This window comes from Colobus angolensis, unplaced genomic scaffold, assembly GCF_000951035.1.
Source record: "Colobus angolensis palliatus isolate OR3802 unplaced genomic scaffold, Cang.pa_1.0 Scaffold568, whole genome shotgun sequence".
In the NCBI taxonomy this organism is placed as follows: Eukaryota; Metazoa; Chordata; class Mammalia; order Primates; family Cercopithecidae; genus Colobus; species Colobus angolensis.
Window position 1 is genome coordinate 946887 of NW_012119243.1, and position 25774 is coordinate 972660.

Genomic DNA, 25774 nt, shown 5'->3' on the forward strand with positions numbered 1-25774 from the left:
TGGGGTAAACCTGACAATGTTATTTTAAAGTTCAACAAGAATGATCAGTAAACAAAAAGAGACAACACATTTTTGAAAAAGGAAAATACTGAGAAAGGATTTGTTCTGTCCAGTGTTTTTTTGTTTGTTTGTTTTTCTTTTTTCCTTTTTTTTTTTTTTTAATTTTACTTTAAGTTCTTGGGTACATGTGCAGAACATGCAGGTTTGTTACATAGGTATACATGGGCCATGGTGGTTTGCTGCACCCATCAACCTGTCATCTAGGTTTTGTTTTGTTTTGTTTGAGGCAGAGTCTCGCCCTGTCTCTCAGTCTGGAGTGCAGTGGCACAATCTTGGCTCACTGCAACCTCTGCCTCCTGGATCCAAGCGATTATCCTGCCTCATCCTCCCCAGTAGCTGGGATTACAGGCACACACCCCCACGCCCAGCTAATTTTGTATTTTTCATAGAGACAGGTTTTCACCATGTTGGTCAGGCTGGTCTCGAACTCTTGACCTCAGGTGATCTGCCTTCCTCGGCCTCCCAAAGTCCTGGGATTACAGGCATGAGCCACTGTGCCCAGCCCCATCATCTAGTTTTTAAGCCCTGCATGCACTAGTTATTTGTCCTAATGCTCTCCTTCCCCTTGCCCCCCACCGCCTGACAGGCCCTGGTGGATGATGTTCCCCTCACTGTGTCCATGTGTTCTCATTGTTCAACTCCCACTTATAAGTGAGAAAATGTGCTGTTTGGTTTTCTGTTCTTGTGTTAGTTGGCTAAGAATGATGGTTTCCAGCTTCATCCATGTCCCTGCAAAGGACATGAACTCATCCTTTTCTATGGCTGCATAGTATTCCATGGTGTATATGTGCCACATTTTCTTTATCCAGTCTATCATTGATGGGCATTTGGGTTGGTTCCAAATCTCTGCTGTTGTAAATCGTGCAGCAATAAACATACATGTGCATGTGTCTTTATTGTAGAATGATTTAATATCCTTTGGGTATATACCCAGTAATGGGATTGCTGGCTCAAAAGGTATTTCTGGTTCCAGATCTTTGAGGAATCACCACACTGTCTTCCAAATGATTGAACTAATTTACACTCTCACCAACATGTAAAAGCGTTCCTATATCTCCACATCCTCTCCAGCATCTCTTGTTTCCTGACTTTTTAATGATCGCCATTCTAACTGATGTGAGGTGGCATCGCATTGTGGTTTTGATTCGCATTTCTCTAATGTGTTCTGTTCAGTGTTAAAACATGTTTTAAAAGTCTCAGTAATCTCTGGTAGTACCATCACAGGAGTGGGTTGAAAGTTCAGTGACACAGATGTGAAGGCTGGAAACAGCCATCTGTACACGTAAATATTTAGTGCAGGATTGTGGGGCAACAGGTTTATTTATTCATTTATTGAGATGTTGGGAAGATTAAGGCAGTGACACCAACCATGTACACTAGTGTACTGTCTGTTTTCTATACCCCATCCTCATGTGGCTGTCACCTTGCTGGTAAGTGGGTTGGCTTAATTTTTTTCTAAATATAAAAAAAAAACTAGATCATTTTCTGTCACCTAAAAATACCCATAATTGGAAGCAATTACATTGTTGATGCTGGTTATGCTGGAATTAGGATATAACCCCAACGATTTAAGATTTATGGCAATGCCAGTGTTTGGCTATTTACTCTGCTGTGACAGGCCTCTATATGGAGTGTCACCAGTCTCTGTTAAGTCCAGTTAGTAAACCAAGAAAAAGCATCTGCTCCTCTACTGTGGATCTTTACATTTATATATATTTGGCTAATTAAATCATAATCATAATACGTGTGAAGAAGAGTAGGAAAAAGGAGATTAGTCTCTTGTAAATCTGTAATTCTCCTGAAACTGAAATGTTAACTGACAAAAATCAGTGAGAAAAGGCTAGATGTTCAGTAGGCTTTATTTTAAAGTTTGCTTAATCATTTGGGAAATATAACAAAACAGATCATGACCTTGTACTCTATACCAAAAGAATTAAAATGGACATACATATTTATCTGACCCTGGTGACAGAGAAAGCCTTATACCCATGAAACTATAGTCAGAAACCGTAAAATGCATGATTTAGATATGTGATCATACATACCCATGCCCACACAGAGACATAGACAAACCTTATATGTAAAAAGCGTACACAACTAAGCCTCAAAGCAAAGTCTAAGACAAAGGTTTATGTGTGAGTAGTTTATTTAGAAATATGATCCCAGACAGCAGGAATGAGTCACGGAAGGCGGGAGATAGGCTAGCAGAAAAAGTTAACAAAAGGATGCATTGTTCAGTTGGCCACCCTCTGTGCGTCAGGTTACTCTAGCCCTAAGGATGTTCTGAGAAGACTCAGAAGGTCCACTTGAAGAAATAAAGAAGAAGCTCCATTGTTCCCAGGCCTTAATAGTCAATGATGGCAGTGACCAAAGGATATTGACTCCTCCATATTTTCAGGTTGCACCAATGAGTACAAGTGAGTTTTGGGAGCTATCCTACTGTGGGGTGAGAGAAACCCCAGAGCAGAAAGCAGGAGGCTTGGGACAGGGGGCTTAAGCAGATGCACTCAGACTGCACCCAACTGAAACCAGGCAAAGCCAGAAGGAAGCTGAACATTACAGCAGTGGCTGGACTAAGAGATGACACTGGACTGGAGGATTAGGCGTGGGCACCAGCATGCTCAATATAACAAACCAACAAAAAATTTTATAAGCATAATTAAGCAGCAAATCCAACTGAAAAATTATTTTGTATTTATGATAAAACCAACACTAAACATCCACAGAAAGAATAAAGTAAATACGATTTAAAGATGAAGAGGCAAATAAAGAAAGAAAAAAACTCATGATAAACATGAAAAATTATCCCATTCATTAACAATCTCCGAGATGAAAATTAAATATTTAACATATGTACTCTTCACCTATTCAATTGGCAAGTCAGTTAAAAAATATTATTCTCAGTGTTGGGGTGGTTGAAAGAAATAAGCACTTTCACATGTGGCTGAAGACTGTCTATTTTGATATTTCTGAAGAACAGTTTGGCATTATTCACAAATGTGCTAAAACGAGCACATACAATAATCAAGAAGTAATTATTAAGTTTTTAGAACTCACAGAAAAATCAAACTGAAATTAAAAAAATAGTGAATTGGCAGAGGAAATGCAAATATCTAATCAGTAAGTGAAAAACTAACCAAATACAATAATGAGGAAATAATTGAAAATTTAAACATATGGCATTTCTTATCTATTAAAGTTATTTATTTATTTATTGAGACAATGTCTCACTGTGTTACCCAGGCAGGAGTGCAGTGGAGTGATCATGGCTCACTGCAGCCTCAACCTCCCAGGCTCAATTGATCCTCCCATGTCAGCCTTCTGTTTAGCTATGACTACAGGCATGTGCCACTATGTCCAGCTAATTTCGGTATGTTTTTGTAGAAATATGGTGTCACTATGTTGCCCAGGCTGGTTTTGAAGTCCTAGGCTCAAGCGATCCTCCCTCCTCATCCTCCAAAATTGCTGAGATTACAGACCTGAGCCACCTCACCAAGCCCCCAAATTTTTATCAACTAAAATTCTGGGATGTTTTCACATTGGCAATGCTAAATGCTGATAAGAGTGGGACTTACACACTGCAGGTATATGTGTACAGCAAGCACTGAAAACGGTTTGGCACCATGTATCAAGCATCATTGCATCCATTTTAAAGAAAATAAGAAATACAAATATTTATACACAAAGATCTTTGCTTAGGTGTAATTTAAATTATCAAAGGAAGAGAGATAATTAAAAAGTGTCTATTTGAAACACAACTATGACATCAAAGTTTAAATGAAATACTAGAATCATTCCAAGTTAAGTCAGGAACAATGTAAGATAACCCATCATTACTGCTATGTTTTAACATTGGTGGAAAACTTTAACCAAAGGGATAAATAACAATATATGAGAGAAACAAAAATATAAATATTGAAAAGGAAGGAACAAAGTTATTATTATTGACACATGATGGGATTACCACAAAACATTGAGAAAACTGAAAAAGTATTAAAAAGTATTATTACTGTGGTCAGCACAAAATCAATTATTGAATTCAAAAGCAGTTCAACAAACATTTGGAATATGTAATGTAAGAATATCTGATTTCAGCAGCAGGCTACAACATAAAATAGCTATGATTAAACTTAAGATGTATAAAGAAAACTATGAAATTTGATTCAAGGGCAAAAATAAATGGAATAGGCTGGGTATGGTGGCTCACGCCTGTAATCCTAGCACTTCGGAAGGTCGAGGCAGGCAGATCACCTGAGATCACGAGTTCGAGACCAGCCTGACAAACATGGTGAAACCCCATCTCTACAAAAACACAAAAATTAGCTGGGCATCATGGCGGGTGCCTGTAATCCCAGCTACTTGGGAGGCTGAGTCAGGGGACTCACTTGAACCCAGGAGGTGGAGATTGCAGTGAGCTGAGATCACACCATTGCACTCCAACCTGGGCAACAGAGCAAGACTCTGTCTCAAAAAATATATAAATAAATAAATAAATAAATGGAATACATGAATAAAAATAATGGATAGAAAGAGTAAATATTGCCAAGATTTTATTGAAACACTCTTCCTAATGAAACTATCAATTATCATGTCAACAAAATTACCAATGATGCACCTACATAGCAGTTGTTATCTCTTAGCATATAAGGATGATCTTTAAATTTACTTTGTCCTTAAGCATTTCTGAATTGTCCCATCTCAAAAATGTTATTTCCTTTGAAAAGTTACCATTTTCATGGGAATAGAACTTTGGCTCCTTCCAGATGATTTGGAAATCCTAAAAACATTTTAAGTTCTGGTTCAGTTTACTAACCTTTAGCCTAAAACCACTGTGGAATAACTGCCGTTTTCATTTCCATATTAAAGATGTTTACCCTCTAGGATTCAGGCAATGTTTGAATTTCTGTTTGCAAAGTGAAGGGAAATGGTTACTTAGGAACATCAAGCAAAAAAGAAGTGCTGTTCAGGGGACAATTCCATTCATCCATTTGCTTAATCAATTTAGTCAAAAAATATTGAGCACCAACTTTGTCCCAGATAAATTCTTCGTCATGTGGGAACCAACACTAAACAAACTAAAGTCCCTCCTTCAGGAGTTTACATCTGGTAGAGGGTGTGGGGTGAGAAGAGACAAAAACAAAGGGAACAAAGGAAAATGTGAATGGTGAGGTGTGCTATTTTAATTTAAGATGGCTTCATGAAAACCGTTCAGACATAGTGACATTTGGACAACAGTTATCCAAGGGAGGGATGTTTTGAGCAGAGTGATGCTGCTAGCGCAGAAGCCCTGGAATAACTCTTTTTTGTTTGTTTGTTTGTTTGTTTTTTGAGATGGTCTTGCTCTGTTGCCCAGGCTGGAGTGCAGTGGTGCAATCTAGGCTCACTGCAACCTCCACCTCCTGGGTTCAAGTGATTCTCATGCCTCAGCCTCCTGAGCAGCTGGGATTACAGGTGCCTGCAATGACACCGGACTAATTGTTGTATTTTTAGTAGAGACGGGGTTTCACCGTGTTGGTCAGGCTGGTCTCAAACTCCTGACTTCAAGTGATCTGCCCACTTTGGCCTCCCAAAGTGCTGGAATTAGGCATGAGTCACTGTGCCCAGCCCTTGGGATAACTGTACATCTGAGACAAAAGGAAGCCCAACGTAGCTGGATAAGAGTGAGAAGAGGGGCAGGAGGAGGAGATGGGGACAAATAGGTAGCAAGGGATAAGATCACTCACAGTGTGTAGATTATGATAAGATGATGGAAAGCCACTGGAGGATGATGAACAAAGGAGTGATGTCTACAGGGTTGAAGCAGGTAAGAGTCAGGAAGTTTTGAAATTGTTCAGGTAAAAGATGATGGTGTCTTGGACCAACGTAGTAATGAAGATGGTGAGAAATGTTTGGACCCTGGATATAATTTGAGGGGAGAGCTGATAATAGTTGTTGGTAGATTTAAGACATGTGTGACAGAAAGAGAGCCATCAGGGGGTTTTTGATCAAATCAATTTCTCAAATATCATTGTATTATTTTGAGAACAGGCTAGATGAGAATGAATAACTTGCAACATTGTTGGGATATTAAGGTGAATAAAAGAATGATTTATTTCTTTTTTGGAGAAATAGAATGTCGTGTGAATATCTTATGTCCTCCCTGGCCCTCTTTCATCTCCGATTGGAGACCTATGATGTACATAAGCGTTACTTCTAATCACCTCCACAGTTTTTTCCCTTTCTCTCTTCTCCCTCTGGCTCTCCATTCCCCCTATTTTTCTTTCTTTCCTTCCCTTTATCCTTCTCCTTAGTTTTTCTTTCTTTATGATAGTCCTGATCGACAGAAGTAATAGAACAACCTCTGAGCTTTTTGTCCAGCACTGTTTTCAGTGCCAGATAGCTTCTCAGTGCTCCATAATGTGAATTGAAACATGGTCATTCTATGCTAAGTATTTTGTCTTTAACTTTCTTCTACAGTTCCTCAGAGTTATCTATTTAAGACCCCAAACTGGTCAAGTCACATCTTTGCTCAAAATTCTTCTAAGGGACCACATTGACTTTAGAATAAAATTCAAACTTCTTTGGAGGGCAAAACATGGTGACTTAAAATCTTGGTGTGCTTATCCATCCCTCCTCTTTTCTAGCTACTCCAGGGAGGTCTTTCAAGACAAGCAAAGCATTTTTAATTTTCTCTAAAACTGGTCACGTTTTCTCTCACTGCCAGATCTGGGTGCACCTACTATTTCTTCTGTCTCTCGAACACCCAACTTACTTGCTTTTGTCATCTGCCTGCTGCTGTTATCCTCAATGCTGTGCTCAGCATTCACCTCTACTTGGAATCTTTTTGGCCCTCACCAAAAGGCTTTGGGTCCTACCTCTGTTTACCTTTGACCCTGCTCTTACTTAAAGCACTACAAAGCAATTGTCTGCTTAACTGACTGTCTCTGCCTTATGGAGTTTAGGGGAGGTAGTTTAGTTCCATAACTGCAGGGCAGGTCACAGTCTCTAGTACATAAGAAGCACTCAGTGTAAGTTAGTTCAAAGGATGAGTAAATGAAGAGAAAAAAAAAGAAAGCATATTATGAATCCCACAGGGAAAAACCCTATTTCTTTGTCACTGATAAGGAAAACTCTGTTTTTAGATCGAACATTGGGGGGGTTAGCGACGAAGATGAGGATTTAAGATGTAAATTCTTGAAAGGCTGTAGGCCTTGTTTTGAATCATACGATGATTTCACTGGATCAAAGGGTGTTTGGCAAGCAGGAACCCTGAAACTGTGCCAACATTTCTGAGCTGATCTGCTCAAGAGTGAATAAATTTTAAGGAACTGTAATTATCATGTGCATTAGCCACCTTTATAATTGGAAAGGCAAAATAGCACTGAAATGGTGCTGTAAATGACAATATTTATGTGCTTAAGGGTTGTCTTTAAAGACTCAATCTTACAAAGATTTCATCTGCAGGGATACAAGCCTTTCAAGTGCTTCAGTCATGGACTTGTATGGTATTTGGAGACAGAGTCACCCTCGGGTGTGGCTGTGCGCAGTTGTATTTTGTTTTGCTTAACTTCTGAAGCTAGCCAGATTACTGGGACTACCAAGTATGGCAAAAAAACTAGCAGAATAGTTAGATGGTCACTAAACAGCTTGCATTGTCCTGGCAGGAGTGGACTTTCTACAGTCTGTTTCAAGTTCTTTGGCTGTTTGTCAGAGAAGCCTGACTTCCCCAGCACTGGCGGACCGACAGCCCCCAAGTGCTATATAAATATGCTGGAGAATTAAGGTCGAAAGACAATATGAAGTGTGAGTTGACATCATAAAGTTCTAAGCTGTAAGACATCTTAAGGATCCTCTTTGTCCTTCCTTGTTGAAAACAATTTTAATCAATGCCTCTAAATTAGAGAATAATGGTTAAATTGTTTCCATGAGATTTGTAATTGAGTTAATCTTTTGCCAACTTTAAACAAGGTTAAATCCTTCAATAAAGATTGTAAAAGTATCAATTAAAAGTAAAAGCAAGGACAAACAAAAAAGTAAGAGTCTTAATGGAGGCATTACTTCTTCATAAAGCATTTTTTTCTCTTCATAATAAATTATTAAATCTTGTCTCTTCATATGTGTTTCAGACATTGCTTGATGTCAGTGTGAAAACAAAGTGATCAAAGTGATATAATAAATCTAACAAGCCTGGTGTGGTGGCTCACGCCTGTAATTCCCCCACACTTTGGGAGGCCAAGGTGGGAGGATCACTTGACGTCAGGAGTTCGAAACCAGCCTGGCCAACATGGGAAATCCCATCTCTACTAAAAATACAAAAATTAGCTGGGTGTGGTAGTGCAAGCCTGGAATCCCAGCTACTAGGAGGCTGAGGCATGAGAATCGCTTGAACCCAGGAGGCACAGGTTGCAGTGAACCAAGACTATGCCACTGCACTCCAGTCTAGGTAAGAGAACGAGACTCTCTCTCAAAAAAAAAAAAAAAAAAAAATCTAACAACTTGAGAGTCTAGTAAAGGTATGGTTTATTTCTGTTGAAATTCTTTTTTAAATAAAGGAATGGATACCCAAAAATTCCACAGGTAACTGTGTCAAGATAAAAGAACACCATTTCAAATGGGTGTTTTCTCTTTCTCTCTTTCTGTTTTCCTTTCTGTTTTTGATGGAGTCTCACTCTGTCGCCCAGGCTGGACTGCAGTGGTGTGATCTTGGCTCACTGCAGTCTCAGCCTCCTAGGTTCAAGTGATTCTCGTGTCTTAGCCTACTGAGCAGCTGGGTTCATAGGCACATGCCACCATGCCTTGCTAATTTTTGTATTTTTAGTAGAGATGGGGTTTCACTATGTTGGCCAGACTAGTCTCAAACTCCTGACCTCAAGTGATCCACCCCTCCTTGGCCTCCCAAAGTGCTGGGATTACAGATGTGAGCCACTGCACCTGGCCCACGTTTTCTCTTTAATGAATGTAAAAGATTTAGGCTCTTATGGATAAAATGTCTCCAAAATTAAAGTTTGACTTTAAGTATAAAGATATATTAAATATCTTGGTACCTTGAAAATTGCAAATGTTTGTGAAGATGGTATGAATTCCAGTCAAGAAGCTTAGATGTGCAAAATAAATCAACAAAAAAACCAAACATTTGAATTGCATTTCTTTATATTTTAAAATAAATTTCATTTAGAACCCTGACCCTTATTTTCCCCTTTCTCCTTTCCTAGTCACTCTCCAAGAACTTTACAAAGTTTCATCCAGTAGGACCAAGGCACTGGGGAGGTCCCTACAGTGATCACGAGCAATCGTTCCCCATTAGTTACAGTCAAGGTGTCCATGCCCAGTCTGCACAATCCCTTCAGGTCCAGAGGCTCTGGAATTACATATCCTTCTGGGTCCTTGGAATCGTCAAGGAATGTGCTTACCATGCCTTTCTGAAGCCTAGTCTTCTGTCTGGACACTGTCAGTAAGTAGACTTGGCTTCTGATCTTTCATGAAGTGCCTATGCTCACTCTACTCTTCCACTCCTGCTCTTTATGTCTCCCCACCTACTTGGATAAAGGAATGGAGAAAACAGGGGGATAAAAACCTAATAGTTCAAAACTATTAGGTTTTGAAAATATCCCACCACATTTATAAAGAAGAAAATCTGAAAACACTCTAAATATTCATCAACAGAGAACTGGATAAGTAGGCTATGGTACATCCATACGATCCGTTCAATGAAGGGGTTAAGAAGAATGGGATAAATCTGTATATTCTGATATGGGAAAATATCCAATATAGATTATTAAGTGCAAAATGTAGTTTGAGAAGCTATATGTATAGCATGATTGTTTCTATAAAAATGTAAAATATATATGTATGTGTACATTTATAAGCATGCATACATTTATAAGCATGTATAAGCATGTGCACATTTATAAGTATGTTTAGGTATAAATGTATGTGTACCTAAACCTGCTTATAAATGCAGAAAATATTGGAAAACATCACAAGAAACTCTTAAATGTGATTATCTCTGAAGAATGGCATTGGAAGAAGGATGAGAAGAGGTGGATTTTATCCTTCTACTAAGTAAACTATTTTACATTTTTTACAACATGTACATGTTGTTTTCCAAAATTGTATGACCTCAGTTTTAAAAAAGGTAAAAATCTGTACAAGTCTTTTTCATAACATAATCATTTTTGCATGTGTTCAACACATTTTTAAATAAGTTTAAGTATTGTTAAGTAATCTTTTTAATTTTCTTGTTATTGCTGTGGGAGCATGAAGAAGAATATTTGTTCAGAAAATTTGAAAATTTAAAGCAGTGTTCTCTTTCAAGCCTCATAAATTAAATATTCTATGTTAAAAATCTGCATTTTCCCCATTATCTTAATGTTTCATTTTATTCTATTTTAAATTATTTTACTAATCATAAATATATTTTGCAGTATGTTAGGGTTGGAAAAGTGAATCACACAATTGTATTGAGACTAAAAGAAATGTCCTCACATTATTTTAAATTACGGTACCTAATTCTCATAGATCCATACTCCACATGTTCAGAAAAGCTTCCTTTTGCTCCAGTTGCCCTTGTCTCTCTTTCTCATTGCTTGATTAATTAAGTCTATACATTTAAAAACACTTCAAGGAGCAGAATTTTGAATTATGGCAACAACATTTACAGGAAGGAATGGTGTTCTAGGCAGGAGGAACAATATATGCACAGGCATGAAAGCATTAAATAGAGTCATGAGTATGAGAAACTACTACTGAAGCACAAAATATAAATAAGGGAGTGGCAAGAAATCAGAGTAGCTGGCTCATGAAGGTGTTTGTTTATTATGCAAGTAAAGGCAACAAACAATTTTTGAATGAGATGTTCACATATGCATTTTTCAAAGATCATTCCGGATCTCATTGCAGAGAGTTCATTTTAGGGTGATGAGACTGGAAAGCAAGAGATGAGCTAAGAAATTAGGACGGCAGTTCAGGCAAATGTTGAAAACTTGAACTAAGACAGCAGGTAAATGGGCAATATAAAAGGAGATCTGAGAAATATGTATTATTTATGGTTTCATGTAAAACAGAGGGTATACATTTTATAAGTCTGTATGAATACATCTACACAATAGTTCATCCTGCTTGAGGATTACTGAACATAGGGAGTGAAATTTTAAAATCTAGGAGCATGATTAGGTGACTGTAGATATATAAAGGAAAGTCTTAAACCAGTATAATAGGTTTCTAAACCAAGGTGTATCATAATAATGTTGTAGAAAAACATCCTCATGAAATTGCTTCAGTAGCTTGACAGATTCTTTTCTTTACGTTCTGGGGTACCTGTGCAAGATGTGCAGGTTTGTTACATCGGTAAACGTGTGCCATGGTGGTCTGCTGCACCTACCAACCCATCACCTAGGTATTAAACCCAGCATCCGTTAGGTCTTTTCCCTAATGCTCTCTCCACCGTGGACAAATTCTTGAGCTGTGTTTTGATATGGTTTGACTGTGCCCCACCCACTTCTCATCTTGAATTGCCACATGTTGTAGGAGGGACCCAGTGGGAGGTAATTGAATTATGGGGCAAGTCTTTCCTGTGCTGTTCTTGTGATAGTGAGTAAGTCTCACGAGATCTGATGTTTTTAAAAAGAGGAATTCCCCTGCACAAGCTCTCTCTCTTTGCCGGCTACCATCCAAGTAAGAGGTGGCTTGCTCTTCCTTGCTTTCCACCATGATTGTGAGGCTTCCCCAGCCACATGTAAATCCAATTAAACCTCTTTCTTTTGTAAATTGCCCAGTCTTGGGTATATCTTTATCAGCAGCATGAAAACAGACTAATACAGTTTCTAGTTGTCTCTTAGACACCTTCCCTTAGATTCCCATCAGCAAACTAACCTCATCTTAACTCAGCCCACACTCATTATTGTCCCAGATACCTTTCTCCTGACACTAGTCTCCCATTCACTCAGGTTTAAAACATCATTTTCACTTATGACTCCCTCTCCAATTACCTACCAACCTAAACTCCACAGTATCTCTAATCTCTGTCCTAGCCTTTCCTCTCTCCTTCAAGTTCAAGATTATATTCTTTTTCACCTGGGCTCTCACAATAATGTTTCCCCTCGCTGTGTTCTAATATAACCACATCTAAACCATCTTATACTTTGCAGCTGGATTCAGTGTCCCAAAACATAGTGTTGATATTGTCCCTGTTTCAAATCTGTCAAGGCTAGAGGAAATTTCAATTATTAAAATAACTTTGGAAAACTCTTTGGCATTATCTCCTAAAGTTGAACACACACACACACACACACCCTATATTGCATCCATTTCACAATTAGATATACATCAAACAAAAATGTATGACCATATACATAAAAGAAAGGTACAGGAGCATTTATAGGAGGATTATTCATAATAGCCTCAATTGGCATCAATCCAATCTAGTAGACTGGATGAATAAATTGTGGGGTGTTCATGCAATGCAATACTACACAACAGTGAAAAAAAGTCAGTTTTTTCATCAATTTATAAAATAGTCAAAAGTAATAACTGGTGTCAGAAATCAGGGGAGTGGTTTATTTTAGGGAGAAGAAAGGAAGTAATTACTAGAATGGGACAGGAGAGGAACTTCTGGATATTGGAAATTTTCTTTTCTTTTTTTTTTTTTCGAGATGGAGTCTTGCTCTGTCTCCCCAGGCTGGAGTGCAGTGCTGTGATCTTGGCTCACTGCAACCTCCGCCTCCTGGATTCAACCAATTCTCCTGCCTTAGCCTCTTGAGTAGCTGTGATTACAGGCATGCACCACCAAGCCTGGCTAATTTTGTATTTTAGTAGAGACAGGATTTCATCACGTTGGCCAGGCTGGTCTCGAACTCCTAACCTCAGGTGATCCGCCTGCCTCAGCCTCCCAAAGTGCTGGGATTACAGGTGTGAGCCACTGTGCTCAGCTGATATTGGAAATTTTCTATCACTTGACCTGGGTGGAGGCTACACTCTGCTTTCCCTTTGGGAGAAGAAAAATAAACACACGCATATACACATACATATACATCCTTCAATAGCTCTCCATTGTCTAACAAAGAATGTCCAAACTTCTTAAATGCAAAGCAAATTGTAGTCAATAATACATTCCAACCTAACTTTCCAATCAATGGAGTCAAATTCCCTTCCTTCCCAATGCTGACCCCTTCACTCCAGCTATGCTGTTGTTGTGAAACCCCGCATGCCAGCAGTCCCCAACCTTTTTGGCACCATGGCCCTATTTTGGAAGATGATTTTTCCATGGATGGGGCCGGGGATGGGGATGGTTTCAAGATGAAACTCTTCTACCTCAGATCTTCAAGCATTCGTTAGAGTCTTATAAGGAACATGCAACCTAGATCCCCCGCACGTGCAGTTCACACTATATAGGGTTCGCGCTCCTATGAGAATCTAATGCGCCGCTGATGTGACACGAGGAGGTGTTCGGGTGGTCATGCTCACTCCCCGGCTGCTCACCTCCTGCTGTGCGGTGTAGTTCCTAACAGGCCATGGATCAATACTGGTCTGTAGCCCAAGGGTTGGTGACCCCTGCCCTACACCTCAGATTCCACCTGTATGTAACTTGGAAGCAAATTATTTTATTTAAAAAAATGAAAATTGAAATTGGAAATTTCTGCAAGGACTTTTTTTTTCTAGGAAAGACTGTGGTATTTTTGGGCCAAATCCTACTAAATTCTTGGGTTCTCCAACATCCTGACGCACCAGGGAACTTCACACTGTAAAGTCTCTAAGCCCAAGTCTCTACCGGTGATGTAAGATCATAACTGACTTAGGCCTTGCCATGAAGCCTGCTGGTACTTGAATAAGGGACTCCTCAGGGAAGAGTGAAGCAACACTGCATGTGGCCAGGGCTAGGAGCCCAATTTGACTGTGGGATGTCATTAAGTCTGGTGGACAATAATCAAAATCACAATGATCCAAGTATTTTACCTAAATCTGGGTCAACGCTGATCTCTGAACAAATCAGAAGTGGCTTCCAGAATTTCTAATGAGTGATAGTACTACTGTAGGTAGTAATTTTTATGGTTCTCTGTGTCCATTTCTGTGAAACAAAGCATTAATCAGCACTGAGGGACACTGAGAGTATCCAGTCCCTAGGGAGAAATAAATATAGCAGAAGCAAACAGTTAGGGTTTGGGCCTTGAGGGCGGAGCTTCAGGGCAGGGCTTCCATTTGATTCTGCAAACTGGAAGTATTTGGAGCACAGGCCTAGTTAAATAGACTAGGCAATCCTCATGGAGATCATGAGTCTAGGCCACAGTTATGAGGGCATGTGTATATCCTATAACAGTTTACTTCAAACTTTAGCATGCTTAACAACCACTTGGAAAGCTTGTTAAAATACAGTTTCCTGGGCTCCAGCCCAAGGGATTCTGACTCAAGTCTGTGGTCAGGCCCAGAATTAGAATATCTAACAGGCTCTCAGGAGAAATATTGTTTTAGACCAACTATTAGGCTGGTGGAACGAAACTAATTCCAATCTGCATTCACCACTGGGGGCAGGATATTTAATATGCTGCCAGCCTTTGTCAGATTTAGTTCAGGGACTGTTGGACTGAACGCACACAGTGAGGGCATTGATTCCTACTGTGTAATGTAATAAATTGAAGTAAAAAGGACAACTTCCTACTGGCGCTAGTTTGTGCAATCGGATGGAAGCCCTGTCCCTCCTGTCCTCACCTACTCCCTAGTGCTTGCTTGTGCAGTTTCTGGGTGGGGGAGGTGCTGTTGGCATCTAGTGAGTACAGCCCAGGGATGCTGCTAAACATCCCCCACAACAGAACTTTCCAGCCCAGAGGTCAATAGTGTGGAGATTGGAGGAACCCTATCTAGATCTCCATCTATGGGATTTGAGATTTTTCACTTGGGTTTTATATCAGGCTACACAGGGCATTGTAAGCTGGGTTCTCTAAAGTAATATTGTTCATGGTGAGGCGGTTTATAATAAATGAAACATTATATTCAACAAATAACACCAGCAAGCATTCAAACAAAATACAAATAAAGAGACAACTAATGAAGGTGATGAGGGAGAAAGAAAGAAAATTGTACAGGAAGAGTAGGTTAAGGGGAATGCCTTTAGTAAAATTCTAACCAGGAACTTTCTGGAACAGGAAGAGAGGGTAGGCTTCATGTCTCATCTGGCTTTGCCTGGATGACACCATCTTTAAAAAGACTGGGCACAATTACACTAATATGAAATGAATGAAAGTGATTAGTCCATTCTCGTTTTAAGGATTTTCATAAATAAAGATTCTATGGTAGTTTTTGCGTTTTTTCTAAACTTATAATAGCTAATCACTTTTCCATTTAACAGGTGCTGTCTTCTTAAGGGGAACTCTCAGAATAGTTTTAAGCCAGAGAGGAGCAGTAATAGTTTATTCTTGTATTCAGTAAATGCTTTTTGTTTATCCATATGGAAATGCCCTTTATCGGTGATTTTGCTTTCTTTGGTTTCACTAAAGGGAAAATTCCAGAAATAACCAATTGACATGTTTGAAATTCTACACCGTTCTGAGTAGTGCTATTAGTCACTTAGTGACCATCTAGGTTATCAGATCACCTGTTGTGCATCAAAGTGCTGTGTGCTCAATGAACTCTTATTTTACTTCATAGTGGCCCCAAAGCGCAAGAGTAGTGATGCTGGCAATTCGGGTTTGCCAAAGAGAAGTCATAAAGTGTTTCCTGTAAATGAAAAGGTGAAAGTTTTTGACTTAATAGAGAAAGAAAAAAAAATTGTATGCTGAGTTTGCTAAGATCTATGGTAAGAAAGAACCTTCAATCCATGAAAGAAGAAAAAAAATTCCTGCTAGTTTTGCTGTGGCCCTTCAAACCGCACAAGTGAGAGCCACAGTACATGATAAACGCTTAGTTAAGATGGAAAAGGCATTAAATTTCTGGATGGGAGAGATGAACAGAAATGTGTTCCAAATGATGCCAGTCAGGTTCAGAACTGGTTTCAGGCTTTCACTGGAGGTGTTGGAACACATGCCCCGGAGATAAAGGGTGCTGTTGTATTCTGATGCATCCCCTGTTAAAAATTAGAAACAATTGATTAGACTAATTTTTTAAAGACTAATGACATTTATCTATTATCTCTTACTCTTTTGGCGTAAACAAATCTCCCTTCTCTCAGCTTTTTGTTCTTTACCTTAAATAGGGTAATCATATTTTTGTTCAGACTTCTCTAGTCTTTCCAAACTCATGTTTATAATTTGAAGGCTATAATATAAAACTGTGCTCCTAGATTCATATTAAATGGCTATTTTTTCCACATTTCTTCTGTGCCAGGTTTTGTGTTAGACATTTTCATATATTTTTGTTCCTCTGTGAGGTAGGTAAGCGTGGTCATGTTTTGTAGATGAAGAAACTGACTAAGAGAGTTTCAGAAAGTATAACTGACTTGAACAACACAGAAGTTAGGGAGCTGACCCCTGGACAGTTGAGAATTCACACATAACTTCTCACTCCCCCGAAACTTAACTACTAATAGCGTACTGTCAACTGGAAGCCTTACCAATAACATAAACATTTGATTAACACATATTTTGTAAGTTATATATATATAATATACTCTAGTCTTAAAGTAAGCTAGAGAAAATAAAATGTTATTAAGAAAATTGTAAGAATGAGAAAATACATTTATTCTTCATTAAGTGGAAATGGATCATCATAAGATATGTCTTCATCTCCACTGTCTTCACAGTAAGTAGGCTGAGAAGGAGGAATAAGAGGAAGGGTTGGTCTTGCTGTCTCGGGGTGGCAGAGGTAGAAGAAAATCCAGGTATAAGTGGATCCTCACAGTTTAAACCTGTGTTGTTCAAGGGTCAACTGTATATCCAAGTTCATACATATCGTAAATGGTAGAACTAAGATTCAATTTCAGATCCAAATTCAGATTTCAAATTCAATTTCCAAGTCATATGATAAATGATACTATTTAGAAAATCAAAATTAGTTTCCAGCTTTTACAAATCAAACTGCTAGTAGTAATTCTAATACCATTATTTGATTGTTAATAATGCCACCACAGTGATGGCTCAGCTGAGGACTATAAAATAAATATTTAACAAAATTTCCTATTTTTATTTTATTTTTCTTGCAATGATGTACAGCTGAGAACACAAAATAAGTCTTAACACTCTCCCAAAGAGTGCAAGATGCAAAGTCACGGTGTCTAATGATTCCACATCTGATGCTCTCAAGGCCCTAGCATTATTCACAAAATGACATAATTACAGATAACATTGTACTGATTATCTGTTATGTAACAAATTATCCCAAAACTTAGTTAAAACAACAAACATTTATTATCTCATAGTTCTTGTGGGTGCCTCTGGTTTGATGTCTCTCGTAAAGTTTGCATTCAGGTTGTAGACCAGGGCTGCAGCCTCATCTGCCTGTGGGAGGATTTGCTTCTAAGCTCACCCATGTCATTGTTGATGGAATTCTTATCTGTTTGGCTGAGGGCCTCATTCAGTTCCTTGTTGGTCACAGGCATCAGTTCCTTGTTACATGGACCTTCCTATGGGGAAGCACCCATTATGGTAGCTGGCTTCCACCAAAGTAAGCAAGAGAGCGAGAGCAGCCAGAAAGACAGAAGTCACAGTTTTTTGAAAACCTTATCATAGAAGTCACATCTCATCATGTTAGTATGTTATACTAATTAGAAGTTAATCACTAAGTTCTTCCCACACTGAAGAAAAGGGGATTGCTACAAGGACGTGAATATCATGAGAAGCGGATTATTAGGAGCCATCTTAGCGACTGCCTACCACAAATATTAGCCAATCTCTTTTTAATGAAAGAATATTTTTTCTATATTTCTTAAATACTTAATTTAACCACTTATTCCACAATACCCGTAAGATAGAAATGGTTCTTCTTTCATAAGTCTTGCCAAGTCATCAGGCAACTAGCTGCTCTGACACATGTATGCTGGATTGAGACGAGCAGATAGAGGGAAGAGAGGACAAGGCGAGTTTTCTCAGTGCTAGTGCTGTCTAAACTGAGACTGGAAGGAAAAGTAGGTGATTAGTCAAGGAAGAGGGTGAGGGAAGAGTGTTATAAGCAAAGGGAATAACAGGTACATATTAATGCCTGAAGATGAGAAAGAATCAATTTCAATATTAAATATCTATATCCATTCTTCTCGGGTTATTATAGTTTGTGGTTATCCTTCACTTGATCTTAGCCAAAAGGCCGAGAAGCAATAGTTTGTGGTTATTTTTAATGGAGCTCTTTTAAACTGATCAGAATAACTGTTAAGTATTAAATTTATGATTATTTCTATTTTAGCAAAGTAGTTTTATTTCTTTTTATTTATTGATTTATTTTGAGACAGGGTCTCACTCTTGCCCAGGCTAGAGTGTTGCAGTGCTATCACAGCTCACTGCAGCCTCAACACCCCAGGCTCAAGCGGTTCTCTTGCCTCAGACTCCTGAGTAGCTGGGACTACAGGCATGAATCACCATGCTCAGCTAGTTTTTGTTATATTTTTGCAGAGACAAGGTCTTACTGTGTTGTCTGGGCTGGTCTCGAATTCCTGTGCTCAAGCGATCCTCCTGTCTTGGCTTCTTAGAGTGAGCAATTACAGGCCGAAGCCACTGCACCCAGCCTCAAAGTAGTTCTCTAGAGGTCTGTCAGGTAAATTGGGTCCAAGAACTCTGAGTTTGTCCTGTCCACATGCACAACGACATTGCCTTCTCTTCTAATTTTGCTTCTGCCTGAGGTGATATCCTAAGGTTGAGCCTACAAAATACTAGGTGCAGCAGATTTAATAACTGTGCATGAGTTTGGTCAACTTCATTAGCCCAACCTGATAATTAAATTCCAATTAAAATATCCCCTGCTCCTGACACACAAAAAAGAAAAAGCAGTGAGGAACAGATTAGATTATTTTGACCTTTTAATTTCCTTTAGGCATTGGGTCTGTAGGTCAATGATTAAAATTAACATGCTTTGTGTAATTAACATCAAGTCCCTTGGTAAGTAGGACAGAAATTCTTCATAGTTAGTGTTTTAGAAGGATGCCTATAATCTCCATTTGCACAAAATAAACTGACATATGATTTTCCAGGAAGGATGTTAGAATAAATGACTATTTATCCAATCGTAGGATAGAGATATATTGTTAGTAGGGAGTCTATGGTCCATTAAATTGATTGTCTGACTCTGGTTTTTAAACTTTTTATTATGTACAATTTGGAACATACACAAGAATAAACAGAATATAATACTTTACCATCCTGCTCTAACAACCATCAACTTATAATTAATCTTTTGCCACTCACACGTCTAACCTTCTCATATTATTTTTGAAGCTTATTCTAGCTTATTCCATATAATGTAAAAGAGTATATAAAATCATTTCATCTAAGGATATTCCAGTATATACCTCTGATAGAGAAGCAGTAATTGTTTTAAAACAAAACTACAGTACCATTTCTGTCCTAAAAAAGAACAACAATTTATTGGTATTATAATACTTTTCCTTTATTCTTTTTACTTTCTTTTGTAGTGAGATAGATGAATAGATAATTAGTGGTTAAATTGGGGGTGATTTTACCCCATAGGGGTCATCTGGCAATGTTTGGAGATTTTTTGTTACCAACTAGGTGGTGCTACTGGGGTCTAGTTGGTAAAAGCCAGGGAAGATGATAAACACACAGGACAGTTCCCCAATAATAAAGAACTGTTTCTTGCAAAATGTCAGTAGTGCTGCTATGGAGAAATTCAGGTAGGCAGACAGATAGATAGACAGACAGATAAGTAAATAGTAGTTACAATGGACGAAAGCTTAAACAGAAAAGAGATACAAAATTAGGTGACTTAGGTAGCCACACAAAGGACAAAAATGGATTTATAATTGAAAAGGTGATTCAGAATAGTTATTCCAATTGAGATGTCCCATCATGAAATAGAATGTTATGACTGTTTTAAAGGGATTATCAGTGGCCTATAATTAATTAATGGAACACGTGTTCTGGGTGCAGGTAAAGTAATTCAGAAAAATAGGTTTCTTACTTGGGCAGCAGAGTCAAAGGAAGTAATGAGCAAAATATTTAGTAAATATGAGTAGAATCTGTGTTCTGAAAAAATCTAGAAAAAATTATTTTGGATTCACTAAACAGTCTGTCACAAATGGCTTTGTTTTATGTAAAACAACGCTATGGATATTAATGCTTGTGACACATTTTTAAGATGAAAATGAGTATTACTTACTTTAATGTAGACAGAACTACGCTCATTATTCTCCACACAGAACCCCTGGCAATAATTTACCTAGCAGCACAGTAGTTCATGCAGATCAAAGCTGAATTATTTAAGCATGTCCAGGGGGCAGGTTTTAGTTCTGTGGAAAAAAAAATATTGGTTTGCTTTAAGGAAAAATAAAATATTGGTTTGCTTCTTGAGAGAAAGCAATGTTTCGCTAACTAGGTGCTTCATGCAAATCCTACAATATTTAAACTCACATGAATTTCTGTTACCTGGGAAGAACTCCCTTCCTGAGGCAAATACTCTAAAATCTGAGGGAAGTATGGAACAACTGTGGGAAAGCCAGTCTCTTCAAATGAACAGCGATGTATTTTCGTTTAAATTAAACCCGAATGTTAACTAGACTCAGGAAAGGAAATGGCAGAGGAGAGTCTGTCGTTGATACAGAATGTGCCTGCCTGCGTCGGCTCACAGACAAGTGATGAAGTCCAACTCTGAAATTTCAGGCAATTTGTATACCAAGCTCCTCCTTTTCTGCAGTCTTCTTTTCCATTGGTAAAATTCTTTTGCAGGGTCATGTAGGGATCCCACCCCTTCTCTGTGTTTTCACTCTGAAGCTCTACACAACTTTACACCTGAATGAACGCCAAACCTCTGTGGATATATAAAGGGAAGCTTGAGGAGGAATTTCACAGATACAGTGCAGAAGCAGAGGCAAAGGAATTAACCAGCTCTTCAGCCAAGCAAATCCTCTACTCACCATGCTTCCTCCTGCCATTCATTTCTATCTCCTTCCCCTTGCATGCATCCTAATGAAAAGCTGTTTGGCTTTTAAAAATGATGCCACAGAAATCCTTTATTCACATGTGGTTAAACCTGTTCCAGCACACCCCAGCAGCAACAGCACGATGAATCAAGCCAGAAATGGAGGCAGGCATTTCAGTAACACTGGACTGGATCGGAACAGTAAGTGTGTTTTACTTGTACAGGTTTTTTGTTTTTTTTTTCTTTCTTTCTTTTCTGGTAGCATTAGCTCACATTGCTGTAGAATTGTTTTATTGGTAACTAACCTGAACCATATATATTTTGTGAAACAATCTGGGAGTAATCTGCCGCATGTGTAGGCTGGCATTCTTCCCTGTGTAGTGATTTTAAAGTTAACCTAACTAAAACAGTAGTTTAGTAATGCAAGCACAGACTGAAGTTTTATCAAACATCCACAAACAAAACATTTTCAGGAATTAAACTATGGTTCTGTTAAAATCATGCAAAATGAGAGTTTTAAAAAGTATTGTTTTAGATAGCTCAAGTTCTGGTTCTTTTGTCAATTTATTTCAGGGCGTATGCAATTTTAGTAAAGTGTATAAAGGTAGCTAATATGTATTATTAGTTACCATCCACAAATACATATAGGGAATCACAAGGGAAAAAAGGAAGCTTCCAGGAGAAAAAATTTGTTTACATTGGATTTCTAAAATATATCTAGTGAGATAGTCAAAAGTTTTGCTGAAGCTCAATATAAAAGAGGGATAAACTAAAAATGTTGGAGAATCATATTTTTCTAAAATAATTCCTTGTTGTCCCATTCAAAATTTAGATAATTGTATATTTCTGTGACAGACTGGGGACATTTTTGTAACTTAAGAGATTTACAACAACAGCTTAGTTGACACACTAATTGACCACTGGTTAGGGGGATTCAAATTTCCCCTAACTTTTGTTTCCATCTTTTCCTTTAGAAGAGGCCACATGCTAATAATCAGGTTTTTAAGAGAGAGAGAGAGAGAAAGAGAAACAGTGAACAGGAAATCTTACACAAATCTTTTGCCTCTCCTTCTTCACTCCATTCAACTATGAAAAGTAGTTTTGACCTTTGAAAAGTCAAAGCCAATATGACTGTTAATGTCTAAGAAAGCTAAGATGTTTTAACTTTCATGAAGATGGTTGCTTTTAAGTACACAGGACATATCTGATTATTATTAGATTACTGAGCAATGTGGTGGGTATTCGTTGTCAATGAGCTGTCACTGCAAAAATGCCAAATCTATATATACACAGGAACAGAAAGCTTGACAAGTCAAAATTATTTCTGGCTATTTCCAGGTGCATTCCTGAGGCAGCTGCAGGAAGGTGACCTGGAGGCAGAATCAGGCACGCTGAGCACACTGTCCAACCAAACAATTTATGCTTTACATTTTAATCCCACAATTCTAGATTTCTATGCATGCATGTATATATAAGTAAGTTTTTACACAAATGTCACGTTCCTCTTAAGCTATATCTCTTACCTCAGAAGTACTAGGATACAGAGATGAAGTGAAACTCCTGATTCAGTTCTACTTTGACTTAGCTTTCAGTACTCTGTAGAACCGCTTCAGTGTCCCTTATCATTTCTATTTGTAAAATGTCAGCAGCCTGTACTTTTAAACATCTTTTTTTTTTTTTTCCTGGTTGGCAAGCCTTGATTTCTTTTCAAGCTTGTTATAGGTAATTCTCCTCAAGTTTAGATAACAAAGCAAGGGTAAGGAAAACTTAAAATATTTAAAGATTAATTTTTGCTTTAATTTCATAAGGCATGTAACAAGAAACAGCCAATTAGAGAACATACCTATCAAAAATAACTAAAACAAAAAGTTTGCCATGACCAATATTCAGGAAATGAACACCGTGGTTCCTTTTGCAGTTGTAAATCAGACACGTTAGGCATTTTTCTGCCATAAAATTCATGGAAATGTAGCCAAGTTGTTATGGCAACCATACGTTCCTGATTTAGGGGCTTTTATATTCTTCGAATCTTGAGTTGTAGTGGCATTTTGCATTTCAGACATCTTACTGTTTGTATTTTTTAAAAGATAGTTTGGGAATTTATGTTTAAAACATAGTTATTAAGTTTGATATGCAAAATGTCAGATGTTATACATATATGTATGTATGAGTCTCTGCAGCGAAAGTCTAAAATTGAAAAAATATTACTGAGAGCATACGCATTATACACAATATTTAAATGGCCCTACCACATTCTTTTCAACAGATTTTTTAAAAGCCTAATTGAAAGCACTTGCAAACATTAACCAATATGACCCTTGAGAAAGAATATTGAAGTATACTCTTTTAACTCATTGAATAACGAATATTTACACGTAAATGGAAGAGCTGCTAACTCCTTATTGGAGAGTGAGACTAAGAAAATTGGATTTTCAAACACTCTAATAAGCAATCAGCTAATGTTATATATAAAAAAAATCGGGCCTACATTTTTTTTCCCAAAAAAGTTATAGCCATGTAAACTGATGATTTTCATGAAAGTGTCTCTATCCTATCCAGGCGGATTGTTTTCATTGTGAAAATAAAGTAGGTGCTCACTTTCTATTTGGCAATTTCCTCTCATTTGGCTATTATTTTTGTCATTGCAGATCACTTTTTCAAAGGTCTTCATTTGCATTTTTGTCTCTGATGCACATTCTTTTTTGTTTCCTGCAGCTCGGGTTCAAGTGGGTTGCCGGGAACTGCGTTCCACCAAATACATCTCTGATGGCCAGTGCACCAGCATCAGCCCTCTGAAGGAGCTGGTGTGTGCTGGTGAGTGCTTGCCCCTGCCAGTGCTCCCTAACTGGATTGGAGGAGGCTATGGAACAAAGTACTGGAGCAGGAGGAGCTCCCAGGAGTGGCGGTGTGTCAATGACAAAACCCGTACCCAGAGAATCCAGCTGCAGTGCCAAGATGGCAGCACACGCACCTACAAAATCACAGTAGTCACTGCCTGTAAGTGCAAGAGGTACACCCGGCAGCACAATGAGTCTAGTCACAACTTTGAGAGCATGTCACCTGCCAAGCCCGTCCAGCATCACAGAGAGCGGAAAAGAGCCAGCAAATCCAGCAAGCACAGCATGAGTTAGAACTCAGACTCCCATAACTAGACTTACTAGTAACCATCTGCTTTACAGATTTGATGGCTTGGAAAACTCAAGCCTGCCATTGCTATTTTCTCACTTGAAAGTATATGCTTTCTGCTTTGATCAAACCCAGCAAGCTGTCTTTTAAGTATCAGGACCTTCTTTGGGAATAGTTTTTCCTTTTCAAGTTCTTCAAGATACAGGTATATCCATGAATGCAATTTGCATTTAAATTCCACGTATCCTGTAGTTTTAATTCCTCATTGTTCTTAAAAGACTGTTGATACTATATACATCAGTGAATCATTATATTTTAAAACAGAAAAGGACTTCTCAGATACCCTCCATCTACTGGCCCATCCCATATCCTAAACAAAACCCCTTCAAAACAGAAAGGTTTAAAAAAAATTGTTGTCATGAATCTTTGCAGTAACATTTCAGAAAGGTGCTTTTTTGGTACTCTTCATGGGAACAATTTAGCAGCCATGAGTGATCTTCCTTTGAAAGAGAATGAAAGACCTTGTGACATTTCACTACAAAAATAAGCCCTGTAGCTCTTTACAGTTGCATAGTATGAAATTATACCCTGCATGCTGACCCTCGCTTGGAATGGAATGCCAGAAATGCATGGCAGTGGCTAATAAGTAAAGCTGATTAACTATTTATTTGTCAATGTTATTATTTAATGAGCTTTCACATGTGATTTTTTTTTCAAAGTGTTAATTTTTTAATGTTTTGGAACTTTTTCATGGACCTAAATATTTTCCTATATGATTTGTGGTTGATCTTGAAATATGAAAATACATGTTGTAGATATGTAAAATGATTATTTTAGTCTCCTTATTACATATATGTTCATGGTGAACTTTATCAATAGTATGGATCTTTTTAAATCAGTGAGATGCTTTGTAAAGTTGAAATACGCAATACTTTCTTGTTTAATCAGTGCAATCAGAAGGTGTTTTGACCTTCAATTCAATTGGTTTCTTTTAACAGAAATAAACACTGCTAAAAGTTATTGTCGTTGCCTCTAACATGTATAAAGGGTGCAAAAACTGTAGAATAAATGTGTAAGGGTAATTGCTTTTTTGTTTTCTAAGTCACATTCAAGCTTTGACAGAAGTATCTATTCTAAGAGAGGAGAGAGAGGGAGACATGGAGTCCATCTCTTCAGTAAATGGGAGGTTGCAAAAGTTGGGTGTCAATCCAGCAATGAGTAGTCATGAGAATATCAAATTTACATACACCAGTGGATGCCAAGTCTGCTGCTCATTATCATCACCTGGGGGAGATATTATGAGACCCAGTGCCCAGGTTTTCATCCACATTACATCAGAATTTCTTGGGGTAGTGCTCAAATATCAGTAGGTTTTAAAGTTTTCCAGATGATCTCAATGTACAGCTAAATTTGAGAAAGGAAGGAATTGTGAAGAAATCAGTATCTTATGTTGGAGAACATTGAATACTATTTTATGGCCCACAAACCAAAAACATGAAATAAAAAAAGGAAGCAAAAGCTAATTTTTCAGTGTTTTCAATTTTGGCATGTTGTTATATTAAGCAACATAGTTTCTTGAAGCAGATTATACAGTTGAAGGACTGTT

At 38.0% G+C, this 25774-nt stretch overlaps 1 protein-coding gene across 3 annotated transcripts in view; it reads left to right on the forward strand.

The window, feature by feature from the left end:
• SOSTDC1 (sclerostin domain containing 1) overlaps positions 1 to 25250 on the forward strand; it is a 38882-nt gene extending 13632 nt beyond the window's left edge. The window contains exons 2-4 of one of the 3 annotated variants that reach the window (XM_011961744.1): positions 20850 to 21243; positions 22336 to 22407; positions 23758 to 25250. In XM_011961744.1, coding sequence (XP_011817134.1) covers positions 21039 to 21243; positions 22336 to 22407; positions 23758 to 24173 — 693 coding nt within the window. In that variant the 5' untranslated portion in view covers positions 20850 to 21038 and the 3' untranslated portion in view covers positions 24174 to 25250. Of the gene's footprint in view, positions 1 to 20488; positions 21244 to 22335; positions 22408 to 23757 lie in introns of those variants that run through there. The other 2 variants (XM_011961745.1, XM_011961746.1) reach the window with 2 other exon arrangements.
• Positions 25251 to 25774: the final 524 nt, after the last annotated feature.